This window comes from Xiphias gladius, chromosome 2, assembly GCF_016859285.1.
Source record: "Xiphias gladius isolate SHS-SW01 ecotype Sanya breed wild chromosome 2, ASM1685928v1, whole genome shotgun sequence".
NCBI lineage: Eukaryota > Metazoa > Chordata > Actinopteri > Istiophoriformes > Xiphiidae > Xiphias > Xiphias gladius.
The window spans coordinates 17636952-17664574 of NC_053401.1; the positions used below are offsets into that span (position 1 = coordinate 17636952).

Below are 27623 nucleotides of genomic sequence, written 5' to 3' on the forward strand. Positions count from 1 at the left end.
CTGCCACGCACTGTACGTACGCGCTCACAACCTCCCCTACCGCGCGGTCACGCGTGGGAATTTATACAACCCTCAAGGCCACACTGACTGTGGCATAAATACCCAACAACTTGTCCTCTAAAATATTAATGTAGAATGCAAACTAAATGACTGAACGAATTATTGGCTATTTCTTTGTATTATTTACTCAATTTGCTCTTAATCGACGATTCGATCAAAATGTTAATATACATTATAAAAGTCGATTAAAAGAGATATTTAAACATTTTGAAAAATATACAGAAATATTTAAATGTAATTTACAGCAACAAGGTGTCAATGCAAGACGACAGCTTTTTACATAATAGCCGAAAATCATGATGTTAATATTATCTACTGTAGTACTAGCCATTCCTTACTAACAGTAGTTAAACAAATGACTAAACCTGATATGAGTGTTTTCCATCCTATTGATTTTTCATTTAATTCAATTCTGGTGATGTGTATCATCTTTATTTTTTAATAATAACATGATTCATATAGTAATGTAGGTGTTATAAGAGTTCTGTTTCAATTCTCAGGCTGTAGTGTTACAAATGGTGTAAAACAAACGTCTAGCTTTTTTATAGCCCTGTGATAGACAGTGCCAAGAACCAGAGGCTAGGGTGGTAGACAGGTAGTAACTTTGATGAATTTCTGGTGCATAAATAAACCATTATTATACAAACTGCACAATGTCTAACCATAAAGTACTTAGTATGCTGGCACTGTTGTGTATCATTCTTTATTTTTCAATTCTAAAAATCTAAAATTGATCTCCGTTTTGGTAAAGTGAGGATATTTTTGAAAAGGCACTGTGTCCTTCTGCGTCACAAACGTTTTTGTACAACGTAAAGATGAACTTCTAAGTCGTTTTCTTCCAGTTTCAGTATAGTTGCATAGATGTGGCTCTTTGGCTTTGCAGCGTTCACCTGCTGGACACCTGCCTGGACTCCCACACAGAACAAGCTCTGATCAAACACAGATCCGGCACCATCCACACTCAACTGCATTGCACAGGCTCCTGTGGAGCAAAGGTTCAAACTGTGGGTTCACAACCTGCAGGGAGACAGGTTGGTGACACACAAAGATTCAGTTATTTCTTCTGGATGGGAAAGTGCACTCGGCCTTAGAACCACAGGTGTGTCTTTCACAAGTTAGACTGCACACTCTTGACCTGATATCTTCCTGGCTTGCACTCTTGCATTTATTCCACCCATTCAATGCCTTTTTGTCCCATAGGGTGACTACACAATTTATAAAACAGGTTAAAATGCTCTTCTGCTGCTGGAACGCTGCTTTGCCGAGAACGTTCAGCCCCGACGAAACTCTGCAAAACGTTTATTTGAAAGGAAACGGTGGTGCGTTGAATACCGTGTTACGCATGCGCACTGCTATTTATATACTGCGGTCTTATATACGTCGCTGCTGATTGGGTAAAACCTCTAACACACCCACCAGAGGAGAGAAAACGTACCTCAAAGCCCGTTGCACACCCGTCCAGGGAAACATGTCATTCAACCCGGAAACCATAGCAAAATGGTACCCCTCATGTCACTCACTGGTACAAATGAGTTCTTAACTTTTGTGACAGATGCAAGGGATGTGGTCCAAAATGTTTATACTGAACCAAGGTTGAGCCTTGCAAAGGACCAAAATCTGCTCTGTCATACATTTTCCCTCCACAACTCAGAGTCATATAGCTGTAAGCTTTAAAAAGAAAGGGCAAGAGACACGAAGCCCAAACAAATATAGAATGAATTACAGTACACAAGATCCAGAACTGACTGACTGTTGAATGTGCATCTGAGATACCACAAAGGAACCAAAGAGAAACTAGGGGGAGCAACTGTGATTTATTTGTGAAGAGCTTCAACAACATCAAAAACAGAACTACAGGTAAGAGCACTGGTGGTGGATGTTGCTTGGGCGTGGGGGGGTCCCACCTCTGCTGCCTGCTCAGAAGATGAACATCAACCCGCCGTTCTTCGCATCAGACAACAATCTTTGAACAATCTACTCTGGCAAGAGGGTCCATTCCTTTCCTACACTGCTGTTTGGATTAAAAAGGTGCTGATTTCTCTTGGTTCATTGCCTCGCTGCTAGTGCAATCAGGCAACCACACAGAACAACTCAACCAAACTCGTCAGGTCAGAAGAGTGCGTGGTGTACATTAAACTCTCAAACAAAATTATTTTTTCTCCTGGATAAGAAGCAGTCCTGGAAGGCAAACAGGGAACGTGCCCAAAATATCTTTAAAATTCAGGTAAATAATTTACTTTGTGTCACCATAGGAACAGTGGGTGAAATCAATGTAAGATCACTTTTCCACAGACATTGCACCAGTGCTGGAGAGTTCAAAACAAGGAGTTAAACAGTTAATCAAATTAGCAAAGCCATATTTCAATAGTCTACTGAAGAGAAGAACTACTGATATGCTTAGAATTTGTAAAGGATGCATTATAATTGTATTTTAGCCATAGTTGTTTTCATGTCTTATGCTTGCTGCTAAAGAAATCTTTTATCTGGTTACTTTTCGACTCAGTTCAGTTTGTAAAAATCTGCACTAGTCGTACAGCCCAGCACTGGAACTTTGTCTTTCAAAGCAGGGTGTATCAAATGAGGGTTGGGGGGGCTCGGGCACATTTCTCATGCTAGTATTACATATTCTACAACAAATTACAGGTGACAAACAACAAGACGTTCTCCCTTTTCACAGCACAGCCTCTGCTGGAGGACTGAGATCAGTGTAGTGATGAGGTTACAGGAAGCGAATTCCAGCTCCAAACTGGACACCATCACATATCCTATGAGAGAAAAGAAGAAATAGAGGTTAGGATTGATTGTCCGGTTAGTACAATTCCTTATTTTATTGACCACCTTCAAACTAAATAAATTAACTGCCCAGTAAATGAACTGCTTTACTAAGTTCTGTGAGTTCAAATGTTCTCTTATGCTGAACCTTGGATCCCAACCATTGTGACCACAACAGTTGTGGTGTAGTTGCATGATAGAACAGAACAAGCACGATTATTAGCCTGGGTATTATTGATGTGCAGTTTGACCCATAACTAGCAGGTCCTGTGGGCTGACCCCCAGGTCGGTTGGGTTCGGTTAAGGTTATTAGACAATATCACAGGTTCGGCTGGGTAGGGTGAAAAGTGACAAAGCAGCATTTGGACTAAGTTATTAATAACTTAACAGACATATAGGTTAGACTGTGATTACTACTCCACCTTCTCTTCCACTCTCTCTGTCACTTTCTCTCTCTGTCACTCTCTCTCTCTGTCACTCTCTCTCTCTGTCACTCTCTCTCTCTCCCACCAGATTGTGCAGTACCTTTTATGCCCTGGCTGTCAACAATCTGCTTTACAGAACTATAAAGTGGATCACGCTGTGATCTTTGGTTTTGATACTCATGTGGAGGTTTGATGTGGTCATTATCTGATTATTATATTATCTGATGTGCTGACATAGGCCTACATGCTTGCAGCTATGAATGTTTCTTTACAACAAGAGTCACAGTTCTCTCTTTGATGCACACGCAAGCGACTTGGTTTTCCTTCTCGCCTTTGTAAAACAGAAAAGATAATAGTTAACTAATGTGTGAACTGTAATACTTAGGAATACGAAGATGTAATTATTCCACACAGGAGGTGGAATAGGAAAATAGTCTCTCTCTCTATCAGCTATAAAGTGTACTACAGTTATTACTAAAATAAACAGCATCTCTCCCTTCTCGCTGCTCTCCACACCTCTGTGGTGGCGAAAGACGCATAGCAGGCAGCAGCAGCTACTTTTCATCTGTTTTTATTATTCTTAATATTCATATTCTTATTAATAGAGAATAATAGTAAATAAAAGCTAAATCAATGTATCTTTTTGACCATGAAAAACTGAAAAAGAGAGAGTGAGAGAGCTAAAAGTTGGTTTGCAGGTTTGCTGGTTTGCCCGTTTGCAGGTCAGGTTCGGGTGGCTGATTAACGCATACTTTTGCAGGTCGGGGGGAGTAGGTTGGCTCTCATAATGGGATGGGTGGATGTGGTTATTAAAAAAAACCCGACCCGTGCATCGCTGCTGGATATATTTGCTCTTTAAAAACCCTGTTGCTTCCTGCAGTGAAGTTTTGTACTTGTCTGCGCCTATAGGTGGTACAGGTTGGACAGACATACTTATACGAAAATTGAACATCTACTTAGCTAAAAGCACTGCTGTGACCTAATGCTGCGTTCCATTGCCTCAGAAGTTGGAAGTTGGAGCTGGGAATGATACAATACACGAGTTGACTGCGTTCCAGTACAACAAGTCTGAAAACCAAGATGGACGCATCTGTTATTGTTAGCGATACCAGTTCTAGCCAGGTTATCTATTGTTAGCCATTGTTAGCAATACCAGTTGATAACGACGCATCACACTGTATTTAGTGCATACAACCACTGTAGCAACATGTCCACAGATTGAAATTTGAGAGTACCGCATTTTCACTGATATAATGAGACAAATAAGACAGAAGTGCTAATAAACATTATATTACTACAGCTTTCACTACTGTTGATGCACGGAGCAGCCATCTTGGATTTTGAGGTCAGGGTTGGTGAGGTTCTTGTGACTTTCAGAGTTTGAAATCAGACTTCAGGGGGTCTTCCAGTTGAAATTTCCTACTGGGAACTCGGAAATTATGACTTCCAAGTTCAAATGGAATGCACAATAAGTACAGCTTTAACGAGCCACCAGTATGACTGCATTAGGCTCAGCGGTTCTTTGAGCTAAATGCTAATATTAGCATGGTAACATGATCACAATGACAATGCTAACAGGCTGATGTTTAGCAGGTATAATGTAACCCCGTTCACCATTTTAGTTTTGCATTTTCACATGCTAACATTTTCTAAATAACACTAAATACAAAGTATAGCAGAGGCTGATGGGAACGTCATTAGTTTGGCAGGTGCAAACTAAAGTACTGGAGAAATAAAAAATGCACTAAATTAAAGGTTTGGATCACCAAAGTGACTACAGTTCATCCTGAGGGTGACAGGAATGTCTGAACCACATTTCATAGCAAGTCCATCCAACAGTTGACAAGATATTTCAGTATGAACCATTTGACAGACAAACACTGCCCTCCACGGGGCCATGCTGTTAACATGGTTAAAAATCCGGGAATTTTTTTAGTTCAGAAAACATTATCAGTGTTGGTGAGTAGTAGTCTTGCACAGTACTCCTACCGGTCTACACTCTGAACTCCCATGGGTACACAGTAGTTGAGCTCCAGTCTGGCGATGTTTCCAAGCCGCAGCACGATGCCCGCTCCGTATGACCAGCGAATACACTCAGCTAGCTTCTGAAGGTGTGCCCGGGGACCATCACCTGGACACATAACACTTAACATGTCACACAACAACTAGGATAACCGCAGCAGTGGAAAGTTTACAGTATACAGCTCACACAGGCTCCACAAAGTGTCCTTGATTATTTCCACGGTTGTCATGACTTTCTGAGAAATTCTGAAATTGTGTTTCCATTAAAATATCCTTAATTTTCTGGAAATATTCCGCAGAAACTTGCTGATGAGATGCATTGTTAAATTAAAATTAAGAGTGGCGAAAGTTGGATCAAAAGAACTTTAACAAGTGGTAAGACCAACTTATTACTTCTGGAGTGTTGCTGAGATAAGGGAGGAGTTCTAGCTACATATTTTTAGAACATTTTAATAATCTAGATTGGTTATTAACATTTGCACATTGTTACTATTTCAGTCAGTCTTGACTGCCTTATAACACACCAGGTATGGTATAGTAATATTTTGAGTACACCCACCATAGTTGAGGTTACAGAGGTTGCCAGCATTGAGAAAGAAATGTGTCCTGAAAAGGTCTCCGAAACCGCCCTTGCCTGGTCTGAAGGGCAGAGGGGTGTAGAAGTGCAGGCCACCTGCCCAGTACGCCTCTCCACCCAAATAATCACCTGGAACACACACAGAAGCAGGACATATCTCTAATAAAATTTTGTATATCTAGTTGTAGTGATTAAAGGTAAAATAATAATCCTGATTATCCAGATAAATGTTGTGATCCAGATTATTAACACAGATGAGACAGAAGCTCCTTGCTAGAAACATTTTATTCTTCTTCTCTGCTTTCTCTTTCATGTTCTGTGGTTATTGGGTTTGTATGTTTTTATAAACTGTCTATATATCCTGTAATTTTGTATTTGTGTATGGAGTGTGTTTGTATGTTAAGTGTGACCACTTAAGTGCTGGAAAGATGGAAACGTACAAGAGAAACCAGGCCCAGTTAGACACTTACAAATTTCTATTACATTCACTTCATTTCTACTGTATTTTTCTAGATAAAATTGTCATCCTTTCTGACAAAAATGTAGCTAATGCAAGTGTTTCTATCCCTGACATAATATGTTACAAAGGCTTTAGTGATGAGTGATAGGTTGGATAGTACATGAAAAAATCTTGCGAAAACCTAAGTACTTTAAGTTTGTCTTTGTCTTTTTACCACATACTAGCCATTACCATAGGCAGTGGTTCATAAACTTTTTCTGGCATGCCCCCCTTCAGAAGCTGCACACACACATTTTTTTGAAATAAGTCATTAACAATGATAGGGGAGACAACTAATAAAAAAGGATCCAAGTTGAATTTTAGTGAAATGAAAGTTAGCACGATAGCAAACTCTTGTTTATTTTCCTTACATAAAATTATATTCATTCAACTTAGTTAATACCCATATTTTTCCTTTTTTTGAAAAAAATAATTTAAATTTTCTATTACTTTTATCTTTGGTACATGACAGTTCACTGTATTACATTGTGAGACACTTCTTCTTGCTTACAATACCTGTAACATCACTGGTATAAGCCAAAACAATAAATGTAAATAGTATAAGGAACATTCTGCTAATAATATGAATAGGAAGAATATCCATGCAGCAGATATTAACTGCTGTCAGGAGTCAACATTCATACAACAGGCTTATCAGTCATTGTAATATAAGTCCAAATGGATCCCAAACTGGTGCCTTACTCTTATTTCTGTTAATCCTCCTAAACATACATTCATATGAAGTTGTTTTATTTGCCTATTCTTTTAATTCTGGAGATCTGGGTGTTTTCCAGTGTGTAAGCATTGTCCTAGCAGCCACTGATTTGACTACCATGATTACAAAGAGTTCTCCACTTTTTATATTGTGTATTAGGGTTCTGTCCCCTAAACATAATCTTAGAGATAATGGTAAATTCCTTCCCATCCAGTTGCTCAAATATTCCAAAATTGTTCTCCTGAAGGGTTGGATAATTGGGCATTCCCAAATGCAGTGTATCAGGGTGCCTACATCTGACCTTCTGACCTTTCCAACAACAATGTGCTCACAACATTTTTAAGTTCTTAGTCATTGCTGAGCAGTTGGTTGGTTGTTCTGTAAAATACAGAAACTCGATGGCACACCTCAGATAGCGTGAAGTAGTCCATGATGTGGTTTCTATCGTTGTAGTGAATCCTTGAGGTAATATAGTTCCTGATTTATAGATACTTCCAAAAATGCTCTTTTCTCATGAGGTTATATTTTCTTGTTATATCAGAGTATGATACACACACTGTCTTCATATAAATGAACAATAGTACGTGCCACTTCTTCCAAAATATTTGTCCTTCCAATGCTAACCACAGATCTATGTGATAATGAAAATATAATTGTTTGCAATATAATGTATACATCTTATGCAATTTGGTTGAAATCTCTTTGGATTGAGACAGGATGGGATTCGATAAATTTTGAACACTGAGATAATCTATCGATAGGGGCAAATGGAAATTACAGTTTATTTTCAATATTGACCCACTCTAAATGGTTATATTTATTCCAGTGTTTGGCTATTTTGTCCATTTCAAAAAGAAAATATAGTATTATCTTTGAATGTGATAATCCTAGGCCTCCGTTGTCCTCAGGAGAACAAATTTTACTAAATTTAATCATGAGTTTTTTCCCCTCCCATAAAAAGTCTTTAACTATTGCATCATATTGTTTTAAGACCCGATGAGACATAGTAATTGTTAACATTTTAAGTATATAATTGAATATAGGTTATTACATTTACCTTCCCCCATTATAGGGGCTTAATCCCCCCCCCCCCATTTATCGAAATTAGTTATATATATTTTTGTAGCCCTGGTTCATAATTTAACGTAAGCATTTCCTCCACATCAAAGCTTAGTTTGATTCTAAACTATTTCATCCCTTTTGGGATCCTTTTAAAGCCAAAATTTGTCAATAAATTTGGACTACATAATCCAGAAAAAGGCATGACTTCCGACTATGTCCAATTAATCTTATATACTGATAATTTGGAGCAAGACTGTATTGTGTCTATTAAGTGTGGTATCGAATTCCATGGGTCTTTTACCAGCGTCAAAATATCGTCGGAATACAATAATATTCTGTGCTCCTTTCCACCTCCCTAATATTTCCAATTACTCTGATGGAAATAGCCATTGGTTCTATTACAATATTGAACAATAATGGTGAAAGATCCCAGCCCCGCAGGGTACCTCTAGTAAGGCTTAATAGAGATGAGATTACGTGATTAGTTATCACCGCTGCCTTTGGGTTTTTGTATAATGTTTTAATCACGTCAATAAAAGAATAAAGTCCAAATCCAAAATATGACAGGGCTGCAAATAAAAATTCCCATTGAACTTGGTCTAATGCCTTCTCTGCATCAAGTGAGAGGGCAACGACTGGGTCTTTCTTTGTCTGATTCAACGAGATCAAATGTAATAGTCTTCACATTTTGTCCGCTGATTACCTATTTTTCATTAATCATACTCGATCAGGATGTATAATGCTTGGTAATGCCCTTTCCAGGTGTAGGGCTGAGATCTTAGTCAAAATCTTACAATTCATGTTAATCAGACTTACAGGTCGAAAAATAGAGGGGTTTGTTGTGTCCTTATCTTTTTTTAGGTATTACTGATATTAATGCCTCGTTGAATGTTAGGGGACAAGATCCTAATGTAAAGGCCTCATTATATACCTCTTGTAATACTGGTACCAGGATATCTCAGTGGCTTCAAAAAGTTTGAGCACCCATAGTCAAAATATCTGTTACTGTGAATAGTTCAGTGAGCAGAAGATGAGCTGATCTCCAAAAGGCATAAAGTAAAAGGTGAAACATTCTTTAACATTTTAAGCAATATTAGTGTATTATTTTTGTTTTGCACAAGTTTAGAGTGAAAGGAAAATGAAAGTTGTACCATATAAAAATTTGGGCAGACCAAGAGATTTAAGCTCTCACATAACTTTTACCAAGGCCTCAGACCTTAATTAGCTTGTTAGGGCTATCACTTGTTCACAATCATCGTTAGGAAATGATGATGTGATATTTTTGTTAAACCCTTTGAATCAAAGTTGAAAGTCTACACTTCAATCACATCTTGATTGCTTCATTTCAAATCCATTGTGTCCTCTTTTTTCCTTTTAGATGCATGTGCCATCATTTTCTGCCTAAGGTTAGCTTTTGATGCTATCCATTCCATTGCTTTTGTATCTGTGCTGCCAGCATTAATTTCAGGGAAAAATTTGAGATCCTACTTCAACAATAAAATTAGGTCTAGCTGTGTATTCACTCTTCATCTACCTTTTTTCTCTCTGGGATTATTTAAATGAATATGTAGCTCTACTGCTGCATGATCTTAAAGAGCCACTGTATTTATTCTACAGTTTACAACTTGTTGTATAACAGTGTTTGATATATAAAAAAAAACATCAATCAGTGCTTTGTTTTAATTTAAAAAGTGCAACAACAACCATGGAGCAGTAGATCTTGGGTACATGGACTGTGTGAACATTTCCTCTGCTATTTTGGTTCATGTATGTGCAGCATTGCAAAGATGCAAAAGGGGTGAAATGAGATTGCTGTCTGGATGATGCAGAGTAGTAGTCTGAATACACAGCACCACTGATCCCCAGCCAGAGGCAGATGCTGTGGGATTTTATTTACTTTGTATAACAATGATAGAAATGAATAATAAAAAAAAAAGTTTGGTGAAGCTGTTTCTATGACCCCATCGATCTGATGCTATTTTCATCTATTTATAAGTATAAATCTATCTCAAGTCATAAATGGTCTCTTCGTATCCTTAAATGTAAAAGAGCAGCATTCTCACCTTTATGCATACACCAGTAAAACATTAAATGTTACATTTGCTTAAAAAAAAAAAAAAAAAAAAAAGCAGCTGTCATCAGACGTCTCCTAAACTGTCCTGTTTGTTACTCTTTTCCCTCCTGTGTACCGTGGGCGCACCCCTTGGCATGAAAACACCAGGCAGAGGGTCAGGCCAAGGCCAAGAAATTACCTAACTGTCAGAGTGCTGCTTACACAATCTCTAATAAGGGACATATGTAAATATTGCACAGTGTCGAAAGATAACCACATTCACACTCACAATCACTCCCACAGGAAATTTAGAGTATTTAAATTTGTTTGTGTTTTTTGGGAAATCCACACAGTCATGAGAAGAACTCAAATACAAACTCTACACTATTAACTCATGAATATTGTATAAACAAACTCATATACAAGACCATATAATGATATCATATAATATTTTAAATATTCGTGTTTCCTGGCACCCAATCTGTGGACTAAATATGCCGAAGAACTACTCTTCTCTCTGATAGAGTACATAATTTGTCAGTCCTTGTATTGTGTCCTCCTCCATTCCCTTTTAATGCTGCCTGAGGAAGATCACATACCTTTACTGTATGTGAGACACATTCAGCTCTAGCTCCTTATGCTCCACTGTTCATTCATGTACTTCTGAAGTGTTTTTACTTGGAAGGAGTGTCTTATCTTTTTTTGCTTAGATTATGTTTTGGTACTGTAGCCCAGCTTGTAACCTGACTAGAGTTGGGTCGATTTCCAGTTTTGCCGCTCCAGTCCGGTGTAGGATCTTAAACCTGTTTGATTTCATGCAAAATCGGATGAACCCATATTTGTCATTGTGACAAGCTCTGACAAATCAAAAAGTAGCCTACATTGGCAACCTGTGACAACGGCATCACAGCGCTATTTCCAACTTGTACTGCATTAGTAATAAGCAAAATGACAACATTATTAACATAATATTTTCTGTTTATAAAACAGACTAATGGAGCCACTGGTGTCTGACGAGCCATACACTCTCATTCATTGGCTGTCTCAGTTTCATTATGTTCCACTCCGGAGCGTCTGCTGAATCAAATGCGACACCTAATGGTAAAATTCAGTATACCAATCCAGTCTTTGGCTTAATATCAAACCGGTTTGAAAATTTTTCACTCACCCCTCCTTTTTTGAAATAGAGAACTAAGTACAATAAGGGAAAAACTGTTTTTACCTTCACTTTGTGGCCCGATACTGTACATCCCAAATCCTCGTACACTGGTGGGACCTCCAAGGTAGAACCTAGAAAAAATACATCACAGTATCACTGAGCCATCCGCACAAAGTGCAGTATTGTCTCAAAATCCCAAATCTATTGTTCAAAGATAGTGAAACCCACAAACTGATTGATGGCACAAAAATAAGGAAAATATTGTGTATTTTTTGGGTGACAAATAATGATACATTAAAAGAGTGGGTTGTTTTAGACCTTAGTGATAGCTTTAATATTAACAAACTATTAAGTACTGATTTAATATTGTTTTTCTTCTTTTGAACGTTTCGTAATTTGAGAGCAATTTATCACATTAATTTATTAACAGCCCAGCTTTGCTCTTATTGCATCTTATTATCTAGTAGTGATTTGTTGAGGTCTCCACCAGGAGCCAGGAATGTGTCATATTCAGATGACAGCTCTGGGATAAATCAGATGTACCTATCAGCGATGCAGGACGGTTGTCCTCCAATGGGATAAAGCATTCCACCCCACAGAGAAGCAGACAAGACCTGAGAGGATATGAAATGTTCCCTTTATGCACAAAAAACTTCACACAGATTGTATTCAGTCAAACAGGACAAGGTAAAAAACAGCAATTCATATTTACTGTTTCTCACTGACTTTGTTGCCCTCTGATGGTTCTTTAAGGTAACTACAATTGTAAGTGCATCATCACAAACAAAAATTAATCAGCTCAGGTATTTCTACCATCACTTGTATTTGATAGCAGAGCAGCTTGGCAAGAGCACTGAAACATGGCAATCAGTGTCCACAGAATCTGTTTATACACTGCGGAAGCAGAAACACTGTACTAAAACAACTAAAGTCTTGGCTGCAGCTTTTTGAAGCATACTGTGTTGAAACGGTCTGATTTCTGTCTTACCGAGTCCCAGAAGAGCCGTCTGTTGAACTGTAGCTCAAAATCCTCTTTCAAGAAGCAGGCGTCTCCTCCTGTGTACCCAGCCAGCTCCTGCAGGGCAAACACCCACCTCAGTTTCATAGTTTGAAAATCTGACATAATAGGAAGAATGCATCCAGCTGTTTTAAGACAATGATGGGTGAAATGTCTTTGACATTCAGCACCCGAAAGCAGCTGAACTTGTTCTTCCTTTGAACTTGTCCTTTACCTACACTGGTCATTTCTTCTTATGTTCAGCCCTCAAACTTAATATTTTGTTCAAAACAGAGATGACTTTTGAACAAGGTGAGACAATTCTACTTTTTTTCTTGTTCCACATGTTTTAGGTATGACTGTCCTGTATACTATCTGCATGCATAAAAACTCTATATTTTTTACACCTGTTTGGGATGTAACACAAAGCTACTACCTTTATTGTTAATTTCACTGCAATGTCTATATTCATTTATGTATTTGGATTTACAGCCGAAGTGGGTGGACCATACACAGGAAGTTGTTGGAAATCATCTAAACTGCCTCATTTTCTGTTTTAAACTGTTTTCTACTGCCATTTGAACTCTTAATATATGTTTGAGTTAAGCTGCTACATAAAATAATATATTCGAACCATGCACAGTATTTCAAAATTAAGTCTAAATAAAAGCTAACTGCTGTCTGGGTGGAAATAAGTAGTGGAAATAGAACAAAGGGTTTAACAGTGGAAAAATACAAGTCAAAAGAGTGGATCTGCATATGGACACACGGTGAGAGTTTACCTGGTTGATCCGGACTAAGGCACCTCTGCTGGGGAAAATGGCAGAATTCCTTGAATCAACTGACATGGTGTGCTGCAAACAACACCAACATGAGAAAATGGTTTTATAACCCTCAGAAACATTTCCTGAAAATCCTTCATATCAAAGGCAAAGAGAAGACTGTTTTCAGGGGAGACTAAATTACATACAACAAAAATTCAGAGATCTTGGCATTACTATGAGCTAGAAAAAGTCTCCAGGCTGTACCAAGAGTGCAGATTTAAGAGAGTGTCCACTCTCCTCCCGCACGGCGAAGGAAGCGCTGCGTGCCAGGCAGCCCAGCTCCCTCCATACACCCTCCCACTTCAGCGTGTGGTTGGTCACCCCGAGAGGAAACTGCAGGACAGGAATGAGAACTGTGGTTTAAGTAAACCAATTTTAACATAGGAACTGCTACTGGAATCTTTATCCTAACTTTTATCAACTACTGTATGTATATTTTAATGTGTTTGGGCTGGGCTTTTAATGTTTTTCAGTTCACTCTGGTGTACTTCTCTCTGGCCATCCCATATACAGTTGGGTCAAAAAGTCTGAGACCACTTCCCTATTCTGAGAAAGTGATCTCAGACTTTTTTCACCCCATTATATGTTGTTTGCTGTGTGCAAGTTACAGTTTTTCTTGCAGATAATATGTCAATCCTGTATCATGCAACACTTATGAATCCTGTATGTCAGCATTGATCAATCAGCAAAATACAAATGTTTATGATGACACTGGTGTTCCCTTTCAAAAGACAACACAAATGGTATACAAACATGGCCACACACACGCAGTCTCTTACATTTAGTTCGGCGGACATGCCTCTGTCAGTCTCTTTTAAGGAGCTCCATGGGAACTGACCCGTGACTTTGTACATGTTGAGAGTGAAGCTGAAACAGAGGACACCAACTTTGAAAACTCTTTCTTGATGATACCTGTACTTTTGTAAAAGGATTGCATTCCTCCTGTGTAATCGGGATGTGAGATTTTTCTTGCACTAACAACAGACTATTTAGAAAAACCCCTGCTCTCAACTGTACTATAACTGTTAAGGTGCAACTGATTAGTTATATGTTGCAAACTATGTCTCTAACTGATTTTAACCACCTACTGAAATGACCAGCGTTGAAGGAATAAAATTGATCTAACAAGTACAAATGCTTTGCATTTAACGAGCTGAAAAAACATCAGTATGGTCCTTAAAAGTACAGCGGAAAAATGAAGTTACACAGGTGACCTTCTAAAGTCACAGTTAAAGTACAAAATCCTGATTTTTTTTCTATTCAAACCGTAACATGTTTGTGTGTTACTGAAGCTTCCTCTGTTAAAGCTGCACAGACACCTCTCAGAGGAACTGTTTTCTTTGAATTTTACAAATTCTCCTCAGCCACAATACTTAAGAAAGATTTGGCCGTTGCAGTCCTGTGACAGAGCATTTGTGGGAACTGTGTTGCTGACATACTTGCGCTCAAAGTGTCCAGGCTGGGGCTTGAAGAAAGACAGACCGTAGGACGTCTCCTTGGTCCCATAGGAGAACTGGAAGGTAAGTTTCTCAGCTCGACCGAACATGTTGGGTAGTTTCAGACCCAATACCTAGAAAACAGGACAGAGGGTTACATACATTGATAGCTGATAATCATGCAGTTCTGTGATCATTAAGGCTGTCTAGTGTCCACTAGTGTAGTTAACTTGTTATCAACAAGTGACTACAATGATGATGATTACTTAAAGAAACTGCTATATTAATCCATTTTCCAAATATCTTCTCTGAAGGAATTGAGCGTGAATCTTTAACACAGAATATTTCTTTGGTCAAATATTAATTTTGACTTTACAGTCATTGTAGCTATGTAGTCATAGAAGGAAAAGCACGAGTGCAGCCAAACACATTAACAAGGGCTGTCCCAGTAACACATACCGGTGAGCCAGAATGTGCAATACCAGGGCGCTGGAACACCAAAATATAAATGGTAGTCAGCTGATATTAATGCTATTAGCTACACCTCTACTTTCCTACTGTGTCAAAACGTCTGCTGTGAAAAAGACCTATTGGCAATATCGGTCACATTCCAAAAAAATATTGTATTATGATAACCATAAATTAAAATTGAGCACATATCCACCAGTAATTAACAACAGAATAATCCAGATATCATAATACTTTTAAATTACTGGGTATGGAAGCCTATGGCTGACAATATTAAAATGAAACCATTTTAAAATTTTTTCATTTGTTAGAACATGTTATATGACAAAATTAGAACTGAAATTAAATCAAAATTCAGTTTCAATCTTAAATTTCCTATGTGAAATGCATGGTTACTGTCAAAATTAAAATTAAAAAGTAAACTGATAAATAAATTTCATTGTACTCCAACCATAACACTTACAATTACATTTTTAAACAGTTATTGTCTGATGCTAATTATATAAAAAGACAATTGGAGTGAACATCTAATTGTATGCAATCATTTCTTAAACATTTATCAAAATGATGTATCCACATGGATGGATCCATGAATACACATGTGCAGCTTTTCTTAAAAAGGTGACAAGGTGTTTTGAAATAGGAAAGTAAAGAGATAACAGGTGAGGTCTATTGCCAATCTTAGGGAAAAGTCAGAGTGCTCTATCACACTTACACCATTGCATTTTTTACAAAGACCACAAATAACAAAAATGTTAAGTATTGATTTTCTTAATCCTTTTCTGGCAAACATCATTAGTAAGTGTCTTGACTTAACCGTTTTACTGTTTCTGTGTTATAGCATCAATATTGTCACTGTTACTAATGAAGACTTAGCAATTATAAAAGCACTGATTTAAAACTATTACTTACTACATAAACTATTGATTGGAACTATTACTGAAGTTTTCCAGTTTATAATTTGACAGACATCTACAAGCCAATGAAAACCTAGAATGGCACTCAGAAGAGTGCATACCTCCGCCAAGGCCAGTTTCAAACAACATACACTAGACTTCAGAGAAAAAAACTTCATCATCATATTAAATGATCCGGATATGGCCCAAAAATTAATGGGTTCTTGCCTGGCCCATGTCCCATCCCTCCACCAAGTTCAGTGCAAATCGGTTCAGTACTTTTGTGCAATCCTTCTGACAAATAAAAAGACCTGGCGAAAACATCACCTCCTTGGCAGAGGTAGCAAGTATTTTCCATGGTCTTGGTATAAAAATGTTTCAAAAAGACTAAGGTACGTGTGCAGGATGTGTGAGAGCAAAATCCTGGCATAAATACTGGGTAGGATTTTCTTAGTTCCTGTGAAACTGCTGTGAAAACTTAAATAAACGTATGTAAGAAATGAATGCAATACAGACGACAATATGGGTGACAAGTTATAGGTAAGGTCTGGTTCTCTCACCATGCTTCCTTCATTGTTGCCAACCATGGTGTTGTAGCTTCCTGTCAGTCTCTTGATCTCTATCACCTCAAAAGTTACATCTAGACCATTGGGCAAAGCGTCTGCACCTGAGGAGGGAAAACCAATCAGGGTAAGGAAGGTTTTTACCTTCATATCCATGTCAGCTGAGAGTGCAGCTACGGTCTCATACAAAACCTATTTAAAAAGCAAGAGATTGCCCAGGTCCCCGATCAAAATGCAAATAACAGTTGTGGGCAGGTGAATTAAAGGATCCCACCATTTCTACTGAGAAAGAGGCATTGAATCAGTTACCTTCAGATGTATCGATAAGAACCTCCACCTCATTGAAGATTCCCAGGCGAAGCAACTTCTGTCTGGCAACGTGAGCTTTCTTCATCACCTGTAACCAAGACAAAAAAAACAGTGCTTCACGTAGTAAACTTCAACTTCTGGACATGTAAGTTTTCAATAAAAGCAATGTGCGCTATTAGCTTAAAGCACAAGATGACTGCTAAAAAGCTCTTTAAAGCTGATTACTATTCCTCACAGTTCGCAAATATCACAGTACGTACAATCACATACCTGTCCTGAAACTGACTGATTTAGAGTGCTATTATTCTTTGCTGTGCAGTATAGTCATAATTACATACATCAATGAGGTTTTTGGCATGAAAGACATCAGAGATCTCATAGCCAAGAAGATCCTCTTTAGTTCTTCCAAGACCCTGGATGTTTACGTGTTGGACAACCACCTGCAATCAAAGATATTTTATTTGGATTACTTTCATATCACCATCATATATGGATGACTGTGACAAGTAAAAATGTCCCTTTTTGCACTTAAACGCTATCTTTACTTATCTTATATGTATTTAAGTTGTCATGCACACACACACTTGATTGAACTGATACTGTGGTTTTCATCCTTATCCTAAATGGTTTATAAAAATTTAAAACTTTTCTCTTTTCAGCAAACACAAGTTGCCGGTTATGCTCTGCTACAATGCACCATTGTATTTAAATGTCTAAAATATTGTTCAACCACAGTAATGTACCCCTGCTTTATAATAAGTAAACATTTATCTGAAATATTTACAGGATAGATACACTAAAACTGTAACAACAGGTTCTACAACATCTAAAAAGAAAAAACAGCCGTCAAACACTAATCTAAGAATGAGGAAGGATAAATTTAAGTGCAATGCAGTTACCACTGTAAGTAAATGTGGTGTCTGACTGTCAAAGGAAGAGGTGAATACAGAAATATTTCACCTTAACAAGTCATACGTTAATTTTTGAAATGTGTCACTCATTAAATTAATTAATTAATTAAAAAAGAAAAAAAGAAAAAAAAAACCCAATGTAATCTTAAACCTCAAATTAGTGTTATACACTAAGAAATTAGTCTGTAACCTAAAGTGTAACTTATTATGACCCACAGATTACTGTTACAAATCATCTTTAAATCTTTGTAAAGATTTAAGGTATCATTTTCATAACTACTACAATCGCTAACTACTTCTAAATACTACTATGTACATTTTACACAAGAGCTGTTTTGATGATACTACTACTACCCACATCTTTGTTTTCGAGGATCTCCTGCTTGGCCTCCTGCTCTGGTTCTGGAGTCTCCACCAAGTCATCAGGGTTGATGCCCCAGTCTCGGCCATGCATCGGGAGAGGATCCAGACTCTGTACCATCATAAGGGCACTGATGTAAATCACACTGCCAGTTCTATCTAATGAAAAGAAACCTAACAGCCCTGTAATGAATCCCACTTTGTCTTTGAGACTGTGTCACAGAGAAGTTGAGTCAAGTCTGCTCATTTGTGAAGCTGTTGTCATAAGCCGGCTCCTTGGCCATGACAAATACGGAGTAAACCGGAGAAATAGCTACAAATAGGGAGTGTGTCAGTAAGTAACATTAGTGATATAGATGTGAATGTGTGAGCATAAGGGGATGTAAGGTGTTGTAAAGCAAAACAAAACAAAAGTCAAACAAAAGAAAAAGTGTGCAAATGATAACAGGGGTGAGTCCAGGTGAGAGAGAGCCAGAGCAAATCTGGCTGGCTGCTGCAACCGTGTTGCTCTGGTACCTTCAAGGATACATAGGAAAACACATTAACTCATTCACTATACCCGCATTTCAGCAGGGTAGTCACACTGGATTTTAATTTTGGCTGACGCTGTCTTGTTTTTTATCTATTTGTGTTCTGCCACAACGAAACCACCGGCCTAATATTGTGTAGGTCCCCCTCGTGCCGCCAAAATAGCTCTGACCCATCGAGACATGGACTCCACAAGACCTCTGAAGGAGTCCTGTGGTATCAGGCACTAAGACGTTGGCAACAGATCCTTTAAGTCCTGTAAGTTTCAAGGTGGGGCCTCCATGAATTGGACTTGTTTTTCCAGTACATCCCACAGATGCTTGATCAGACTGAGATCTGGGGAATTTGGAGTTGAAGTCAACACCTTGAACTCTTTGTGATGTTCCTCAAACCATTCCTGAACATTTTCTGAAATGTGACAAGATGCATTATCCTGCTGAAAGAGGCTACTACCATCAGGGAATACCGTTGCCATGAAAGTGTATACTCGGTCTGCAACAATGTGTAGGTAGGTGGTATGTGTCAAAGTAACATCCACATGAATGCCAGGGCCCAAGGTTTTCCTGCAGAACATTGGCCAAAGCATCACACTGCAATCGCCGGCTTGCCTTAGCGTACATTATCAGGTTGGGCCGCTTCTTTTTTATTTTGGTGATAGTCTGTCCTTCTGATGCAGCAGCATTCACAGCTTCCACCAAATTTTGCCACTTTAACGCCATTTTGGCATTTGTAAAGCCTACACTGTGTCCATCAAACAACATCTTTTTTCTTGTCTCAACTTCCCCAACAAGAACTTCAATTTCACAGTTCGTGAAATATGTCTTTTTTTAATCTTTCTGTCAGAGTCATGATAGTCATCATGTATTCAATAGGAATTAATATTACTAAGGGGCCTTTCACAGACCATTTACTATGGGCGTTGCATGAAGCTCACACAGGTGCGCCACATTTCGAGTGGATTGTGATTTATAATGGGAAATTGGCGTAACACGTGCTTCTCCACATCAGAATATTTTTGTCCATAAGCACTTTCTGTATTTCGTCCGTACACCACCTTTTGACGTGAATCCTATGCACACTTTTATGAATGAGGCACCAGGCCACCTTCTTCCCTTGCTCCGTAGCCCAGTTCTGACCCTCACATTCCCATTGTAAGCGCTTTCAACAGTGGACAGGGGTCAGCATGGGCACTCTCACTGGTCTGTGGCTATGCCACCCCATACGCAGAAAGCTGCGATGCAGTGTTTGTTTTCACAGCTTTCTATGATAGCCAGGATAGATAGCGAGATAGGATTAGCATTTTGTCACTATTCTGTTCAACACAAACTGACCTGATAACATTCAACCAATGTGGGCCGAATTACCACAGAGATTTATGTTCTTTAGTGATTACAGTTGAACCTATAGACTCAATTTAACAGCACCACAAACCTAGCATAATTACAGTATCATAATATAGTATTATTCTATAAATATATTATTGTATAAAACACATTTTTCTTATATTTGTGTACTGTTTGAATAACATTTCTATAATCTAAATCCAAAATGTTGAAAACTCAAACACAACGATGAAGTAAGGAAGGTGTAAATAATTTTTCTAAATTGTTTTTGATACACTGAGCAGAGAGACAAGCAGAGAGACAAGTGAGGAGAGTGAGAACAAAGAGTAGAGGACGGAGAGAGAAATGAACACAGATAAAGGGAAAAGACTCGGAGAGTCTACAGAAGCTGAGCAATACTGGAGGAGACCTGGCAGGAAGAGAGGTGACAGGAGGAAAGGAGATAGAGATGAGAGGCGAGGGTGCTGATGTCAAAGACACGTTTTTACATGAATTTTAAGCTAATGTTATCTAATTTTTGCCCTCCAAACGTCTTAAATTGCACGTATGTAGCTCAGGAACCCCCCCAGCAAGCTCAGGTTTTTTCTCGGTATTTCTAAAACCTTGCCTACGGCCATGCGCTCAGATGCATATGCTTGCTCATTTTTCCTGCTTCCAACACATCAACGTCAAGAACTGACTGTCCACTTGCTGCCTAGTATATCCCACCTCTTGACACGGGCCATTGTAACGAGAGAGTAAATGTTATTCACCTCACCTGTCAGTGGTTTTAACGTTGTGGCTGATCGGTGTGTATATTATGTGAAGACAAAGTTACATTGCTTCTCCACCAACAGTTCACACGTTTACAATGGGTTCACTAGTCCCGGTTCCAGATTTTCTGACACAGAACACCGAGGAAAGAGGCTGAGGAGTCTGCAGCCTTCAGCACACACTGGGCAGGGAGGTCATGGGCAAAAAAAAAACGCACACAGGCCAGCTCTCAGGAAAAAATTAGGTTTACCTTGGCATGGACAGTACCCATGGTGAGTACCCGATCCTAAAAGCCTCTTCAATCGGGGTTAGCTGCTCTTCTCGGCAGAGAAAATGAAAAATGGCATCCACTACTTTCTCTAGTACCAAACCCCCTTCAAGGGAGACGCCATGACAGCCGTGAGGTCTGGTGGTGCGTTCGTGTACTCCTCCCACGGTACGTCAACTCCTTTCCCCCATTTATTGACTGATATTTATAAGTCCCTGCATTGTTATTTTTTCGGTGGAAAAACTTCTAAGTTGACAGTAAAAAGTCCCTGTCAAGCGTTCAAGAAATCTGAGCTGGAAATAATTAAAAGTGTATCGTAGCGTACTCGTTTTTCTGTTATCTCAGAACTTAGGCAACACACAGCAGAAGGAGCCAGGTAGTAGCTCATTTATGAGTTCACTATTGTCGTTCTGCAGTAATGCTATAAAGTAAAAACATCCTTTCACTCCACTAACAAAATACGAGGCCGAGGAACAAACTCAGTGGCCTCAGCTCCAGTGTTGCACTGTTGCAACATTAGGGCATGGTAATGTGTGTACATGTTAAAATGTAGCAATTTGGTGGAAGAACACTGCTGAAAGGAAAGCCACTAGCTAGGATGACACTGCCAAGGCTCAGAAATGTGTTGCTCTTAAAGGAATCACCATGCCTTCTCTCTGTGATTGGATAGAAATGACAACACATTAAAATGGGTGGGGCCAAAGTCATCGCTAAACGTTGACTGAGCTTCTCCAGCAGATGGCGGGCTTTAATTTCACTTCAGGCAGAGCAGAACCCGCCAGCTTCTGGATAAAACTGTATCTTACTTTGGACTGAGAAGATGTTTGTTCATATCCCGGCCAGCTTCGGCAGCGTAAGTGTAGCCTGTAAAACGTCGTAAAATGCCGCCATACACATAGCTGTAGGCTACTAATACATCAATAACTGCGACTTTCTTCACTGTCCAAGCCCTTACATCTCAGAAAAAGGACTCTTTTGGTTTGCAGATTTACTTTCGATAAAAGCACAGTACACTAATGCACGACTAAAGTGACCTGGTCTGTGGTCATTGAACCTCCAGAGCTCCATGTTAGTATCAGGAGGGCAACAAGGAGAAATATTGTGATTATTGAACTGCTGGCTAAATGTAAAGGATTTATACCATGAGAATCATCACAGTATTTTTAGTCAGACTTTAAAATGAATGGTTGGTGGTCCTTGACATAGCTGGATTATCCTGCTAGTAACGTGGACCCCATTGAGTTTGCCTCTAAACACATTCCCCAGTCCCATTTTGTCGCAAGCCCAAGAAACCAACCAGTCCTCCTAAACTGGAATACTACCCTGCCCCAGGTTTGCTGTATGTCAGTTACTGTGTGATAATTTCATTACTTTAATTATTTATATTTGCGCACAGTGTTTACACAATTGATTTACACCAAGTGGTTTATGTTGTATATATAAAGTAAGAAAAACAAAGCAAATGTAATTTTGTTATCTCTGGTTTATCTGGGGACACCATGAGGTTGGGAACTGCGACTTGGTCTACATCTCACACGGGGTTCCTTATAATAGGAATTATATACACTTTAATTTTAATGTCGGGTTTCTAGGTTTGGGGAACCTAGAGTACCTCGACCATGGGGCTCTCTTCCTATCTCTCTACCTCACTGTCTGTCTGTCGCTTTCTCTCTCTCCACTCGCACAAACAAGCCAATCAGAGGGCTCGGATTGCTTTCAAGGTCTCTCCTGCTCTCTCTCTCTCTCCGCCGCTGCCAGTCCACCAAAAGCGGTCCTCCTCCTCTCGTTTCAGAGACACACACACACGCACACACACACATACACACACACACACACACACACACACACACACAGACACACACACACACACACAGTCCAAACCCCCAGAAAAGCCCAGCTGAATCCTCAAACCGTCTGTCAGCATGGGGAGCGCTTGTTTTTTCCGGGACGTTTATTTGTTTATCATCCTCATAAATACTAGCAGGGTGATGGGGAATGTCGGACTCGCAGGTAAGAGCTCCCTTTTCCACTGTCTTACTGTATTGTCAACCATTACATGCACCTTTTGGTGGCTTTAGTCTTACCGACGGGGAAATGATGGAAACATGACAGAATACCTGCTCGGGAATATTCTAATGATATCATTGAAGTTTTAAAACATCATAAAACACAATCAGACCACTTTAAACTTGTCATTTACTAACACCGGAACACTGCATGTCCCTTTGATACTATTATAATGTACTTTATTAAATTTTTATCTGCTGTGATTTTAGAACAGCATTGTAGTGACGCAAAAAAATGCATCTAATGGCACTGGAAACTCACATTTGCTCACTATTTTCGACACGATTGGAATTGTCATAAAGCAGACACATGTTTACGTTAAACTGGGTCATTTCGTAATTTCGTTAATAATACTTGATTCATTAAATACCAAAGTCTTTGTAAAAACTCAGGTTTACATCACAGTTTTTTCTTGGACGGCATTTGTGATGTGCAAATGAATTTCCAGTCGGTTTACCAGCCACCCAGACTTCACTGGAACTTCTGTTTCCTGCGCGCAAACGTGACTTTTAACGGGAAACCGCAGCTTGATCTCTGGGTTAAGCACTCATGTGCTTTGATTTGGATTGAGAGTTCTGACTGTTTTCATATTTGACCGTCTAGAAACGGTGCAAATGAAGGTGGTTTTAGAAGCGGAGTCGGCTGTCCGCTGAGCCGCTAGGAAGCATCTTATCTCCGGGTTTGGTGGCCTGTCTGGAACTGGATGAGGAAAAGGAGGGAGTTGGATAGTGTGTGTGTGTGTGTGTGAGAGAGACAGAAAGTGGGTTGAGGAGGGGGGTGGGGTGGTGGCGGGAGGGCCGTCAAAGTCCCAGGAGGAGCAGGCAGGCAGCATGGGCCCAATATCGACTTGGCAGCGGCAGCACATTGTTCAGCCTCCCACCACTATGAATGGGCGAAGAGTCAATATTGAGACAGTGAACCACCATGCAGGCAGGGCTTTGTCAAAACCAGAAGGGCTCAGGTTTATAAAGCACACTGCAGAGAGAGCAGAGAAGAGGGTCTAAAGTGAACGTTTCACCATCAAACAAAACAAGGAAGACCTGAAGTTGTTGCTGTTTTTGCTCTCACACTACCGTCAATTCGGTTATATCGTTTATTTATTGCCTTTGTACTGCTGCATTAGGCAGAAGGCCAGACAGAGAACAGTCGGTGAACCACAGGCTGCTTCCAACCTGGCTTGCCTGACGTACATATAGGCTATAGGAAGGACAGGGTGATCAGAGCAGCCCTGTGGTGATGCAAAGGTCTGCTGAATGACAGGAAGAACCAGAGCATCTCACTCTGCCCCTGGGTCCCCTCTCCCTCTGTGTGGTTGTGTATGAACACTTTGTAATGAGTTGGCCCTCTGCCCTAGGATTCAAGCCCAGATGTGACCTACTCTTCCATCAATAACCTGATCAATTGAGAACCTTGACCTTAGAGCTCTTTCCTCACTGTCATAAAAAAGGACTTGTGATTCTGTCTGACACTTTTAGCAAGGATATCCAGGGATTTATGATCTGAAAAAAGCAAATTCAGTTGTATTAATCTAAATGAGGCAACTTTAAACATTGTGTTTGAGAATTGCAATGACGCGAAAATGAAAAATTTCACCTCCAAATTCACTTCGGCCATTTCCTGTTATATTAAAATTATTTTAAAGCTCCATGAGGAAAAACACTTGTTTAGGATGCTGGTTCCCTTTTGTGATCCCTAAAAAGTGTCTGACCCATAGTCACCAGTTCATTGTGTATATGAGTTAGGTCAACCAAAGAGCGATTCATTCTTCTCTGTTTATTATGAATAATTTTCAGAAGCCTGAGGAGGTACAGTGGCATTGCTTCAAGAGACTTTTGAGGAATCGTTATGACAAGGGTTATATAACTGAGGGGGGTTGCCGAGCTAGCGCTAGTGCTAGAACACTTCTTCAGTGGCTATGATTACCGTCTTACAAAAAGCAGTGTTAGCCTACTTAGCAAGGCCAACAGATGCCTTTGGTTATCTTCGTCTTTCACATGACCCCCACCTTGCAGAGAATACTGGTCACAGATAACATATTCACATACAGATCTCACCTTAATACAATGTGTAAATGAGCTCAAAGGCACAAGAAGCAAAAGATCTTACATGGGTGAGTCCAGCTGTCTTTGGACAGAGCTCTGCTCACTGCTGTCAAGGAAAACCTCCCTGTCTAAAGAGATGTCATAGCCAACATCAGGGCTTGCTGAACCCTCAGTGAGTCAGGTCTAATTGGATGTCGATGTTCAATGTTTGTGCAGATGCAGACGAGTGCGCAGAAGGTTCAGACGACTGCCACATTGACGCCCTCTGTCAGAACACGCCAAAGTCCTACAACTGCATCTGCAAGCCAGGCTACAAGGGAGATGGCAAGCAGTGTGAGGGTGAGTGACCTTCCTCATTTTAAACCCTGCCTCTTCCATTGCTTTTCCTCTCCTCTCCTCTCCTCTCCTCTCCTCTCCTCTCCTCTCAAAGATGTGTAAAAGAGAGTTATTGGAGGACTGGTGAACAGCTCGATGCAGCCAGGAAGAGGTTGAGATGGCAGGTTTTTCACCTCACTTTCGAATGTGGTTTTCCAGAAGAGAACATACCATAAAAGTATTTACCTTAAGGCATGGTGGGACAACACATTGTCAGCATAGTTTGATTGAAGCATACTGAGACCTTTGTTAACCACTTAAACAACTATTTAAACTAGGTGATACAAGTGCAAGGTGAAGCATGATTCAAGGGCTACTTGGCATACTTGTTCACCTCAAATTTGCTGAGGAATTAATTTTCAAGAATAGTTTCGGCCAGTATCCCTACGAATTATGTTCATTTTGGGTAATTGGGTAATACCATTTTCCATCCAATGACAATGTTCAATACCATTGCAGAAAGTAGTGTGTCTTTTATTTAGTGAGTCAGAAACAGGAGTGAAAATAACTAGTTACAATTACTCTCATTATTGTAACAAAGTCATTTTTTTGTTTACTTATACTTTTTGGAGTATTTTTAAAAATCATTAATTTCACTCTTAAGTATTTTTTAACTCAAGTATTTTACTTTGCTACGTTCAAAGTAAGTCACATGATGAAGTTATGATCAACCATGTGAGAATGCAAAAAAAAAAAAGGAGCCAAATCACCAGCTGCAGCAGAGAAGCTGCCGATTTAATCCACCACCCGGTGACCATGGCAAGCGTCCCAAATCAACCACACCTGCCATGTTGCGTGACCAACAGGTGTATGCTGGGTCTGGCTAAACGCAAAATGCTAAAATACTGACAGTGGATCTTTCAGTTGTGATTTATACATTCACGTCTACTATCAGTGAGGTGTGCACCACCTTCCTGCTGTTTTTTGATAATCTCTGTTGTGACTGCAGAGCTCATTCAGCTCAATGTTTGAAAACTTGGAGGACTGCAGTGAGACCACAGAGGCTGGGTGGACTGGTTTTGCATTGAGAATGAACTAGCAGAAAAGTTGGATTTAGAGCAGATTGTGGAGGACTTTGCGGTGCACAAGACACACAGAGTGATGTTCAGACAGTCGAGTTCAACAAATGACTGATTACTGTAACTCACTGTACAGAGGAGAGCATCAACAACAACTATGTGCAGTGTTGTGCTTGTGATCGTCAGCTGCAGCCACTATGGAATTTATGTTGTTCAACATCTCTTCATTTTCTGTAGCTTTATTCTGCTGTTAATTCTATAAGAAGATACAGGATTTGTGATTTATATAGCTTAATATTACTACATAAAGTCTGTGGTCACCCCTGTAAACAACAACTGGTAACTGTAATTTTCAGTTGTATGCACAAGCTGCAAACTACGTGACTGGAATTTATTGTTTGCTTTCGGTGTGGTTTTCACCTGGGAACAGTCTATATGAATTGAAATGCCAACTCATATACAACTGGTAGTATAAAGATGATTTATTGTTAATGATTTAATTTAATAGATTTATTATATGTTATTATAACCATATAACATTTTCACTCCTCCGCTTCCCCCTTTTAAAAATGTAATGCAGTAATTTTTACTCCGAGTGCATTTTAAAATTGACTTACTTTGCTCTTTAATTTGATAACGTTTTTACATGTTTAATTCTACTTTGAGGAAAATTTCTTTTAAGTAACAGTACTTTAGCTTGAGTACAATATTTCAGCACTCTTTCCACCCATGGGCAGAAAATAAGGCTGTGGTCCATGTGGTGGATGGTTGACACCGGAGTTTGAGTAGTGTAATTAATGTTGGATTTTTACTGTTGAACTGTATCTATGGTTTACCTCAACCAAGGGTTTTAATCATGTAAACCAAACCCTAACCAGACCAGTCCCCAATTTCATTCATATCTATAATTTAAGGTTTTAAACATAATAGTTTTTAAATCAGGACCTCAGTATTTGGCTCTATTAACAATTAAGTAGGCTACAGCTGTTATTTCAATGTGTCAGATGCATATTTAACAAGTACTGAATTGGATTCTGAATGACCATATACCCAGTATGGACTCTGATAAGGATATGAGCCAAAAAAAACCTTGAATGGGACATCCCTAGTTGCCGCAATG

The 27623-nt window shown here is 39.3% G+C and overlaps 2 protein-coding genes across 3 annotated transcripts in view; one reads left to right on the forward strand and one right to left on the reverse strand.

The window, feature by feature from the left end:
- Positions 1-1855: 1855 nt before the first annotated feature.
- samm50l (sorting and assembly machinery component 50 homolog, like) lies at positions 1856-21540 on the reverse strand. The gene is made up of 15 exons (XM_040151034.1): positions 20983-21540; positions 18107-18220; positions 17176-17277; positions 16838-16925; positions 16526-16632; positions 14605-14735; positions 13945-14032; positions 13370-13498; positions 13124-13195; positions 12333-12419; positions 11888-11958; positions 11408-11475; positions 5839-5985; positions 5247-5388; positions 1856-2825 (listed from the first exon to the last, which is right to left on the reverse strand). The coding sequence occupies exons 1-15, from the start codon at positions 21001-21003 to the stop codon at positions 2780-2782; spliced, it is 1413 nt and encodes a 470-aa protein (XP_040006968.1). The 5' UTR covers positions 21004-21540; the 3' UTR covers positions 1856-2779.
- Positions 21541-22833: 1293 nt separating this feature from the next.
- scube1 (signal peptide, CUB domain, EGF-like 1) overlaps positions 22834-27623 on the forward strand; it is a 147438-nt gene continuing 142648 nt past the window's right edge. For both annotated transcript variants that reach the window (XM_040145977.1, XM_040145986.1), the window contains exons 1-2: positions 22834-23010; positions 25326-25448. In XM_040145977.1, the coding sequence (XP_040001911.1) occupies positions 22923-23010; positions 25326-25448 (211 nt within the window). In that variant the 5' untranslated portion in view covers positions 22834-22922. The remainder of the gene's footprint in view (positions 23011-25325; positions 25449-27623) is intronic.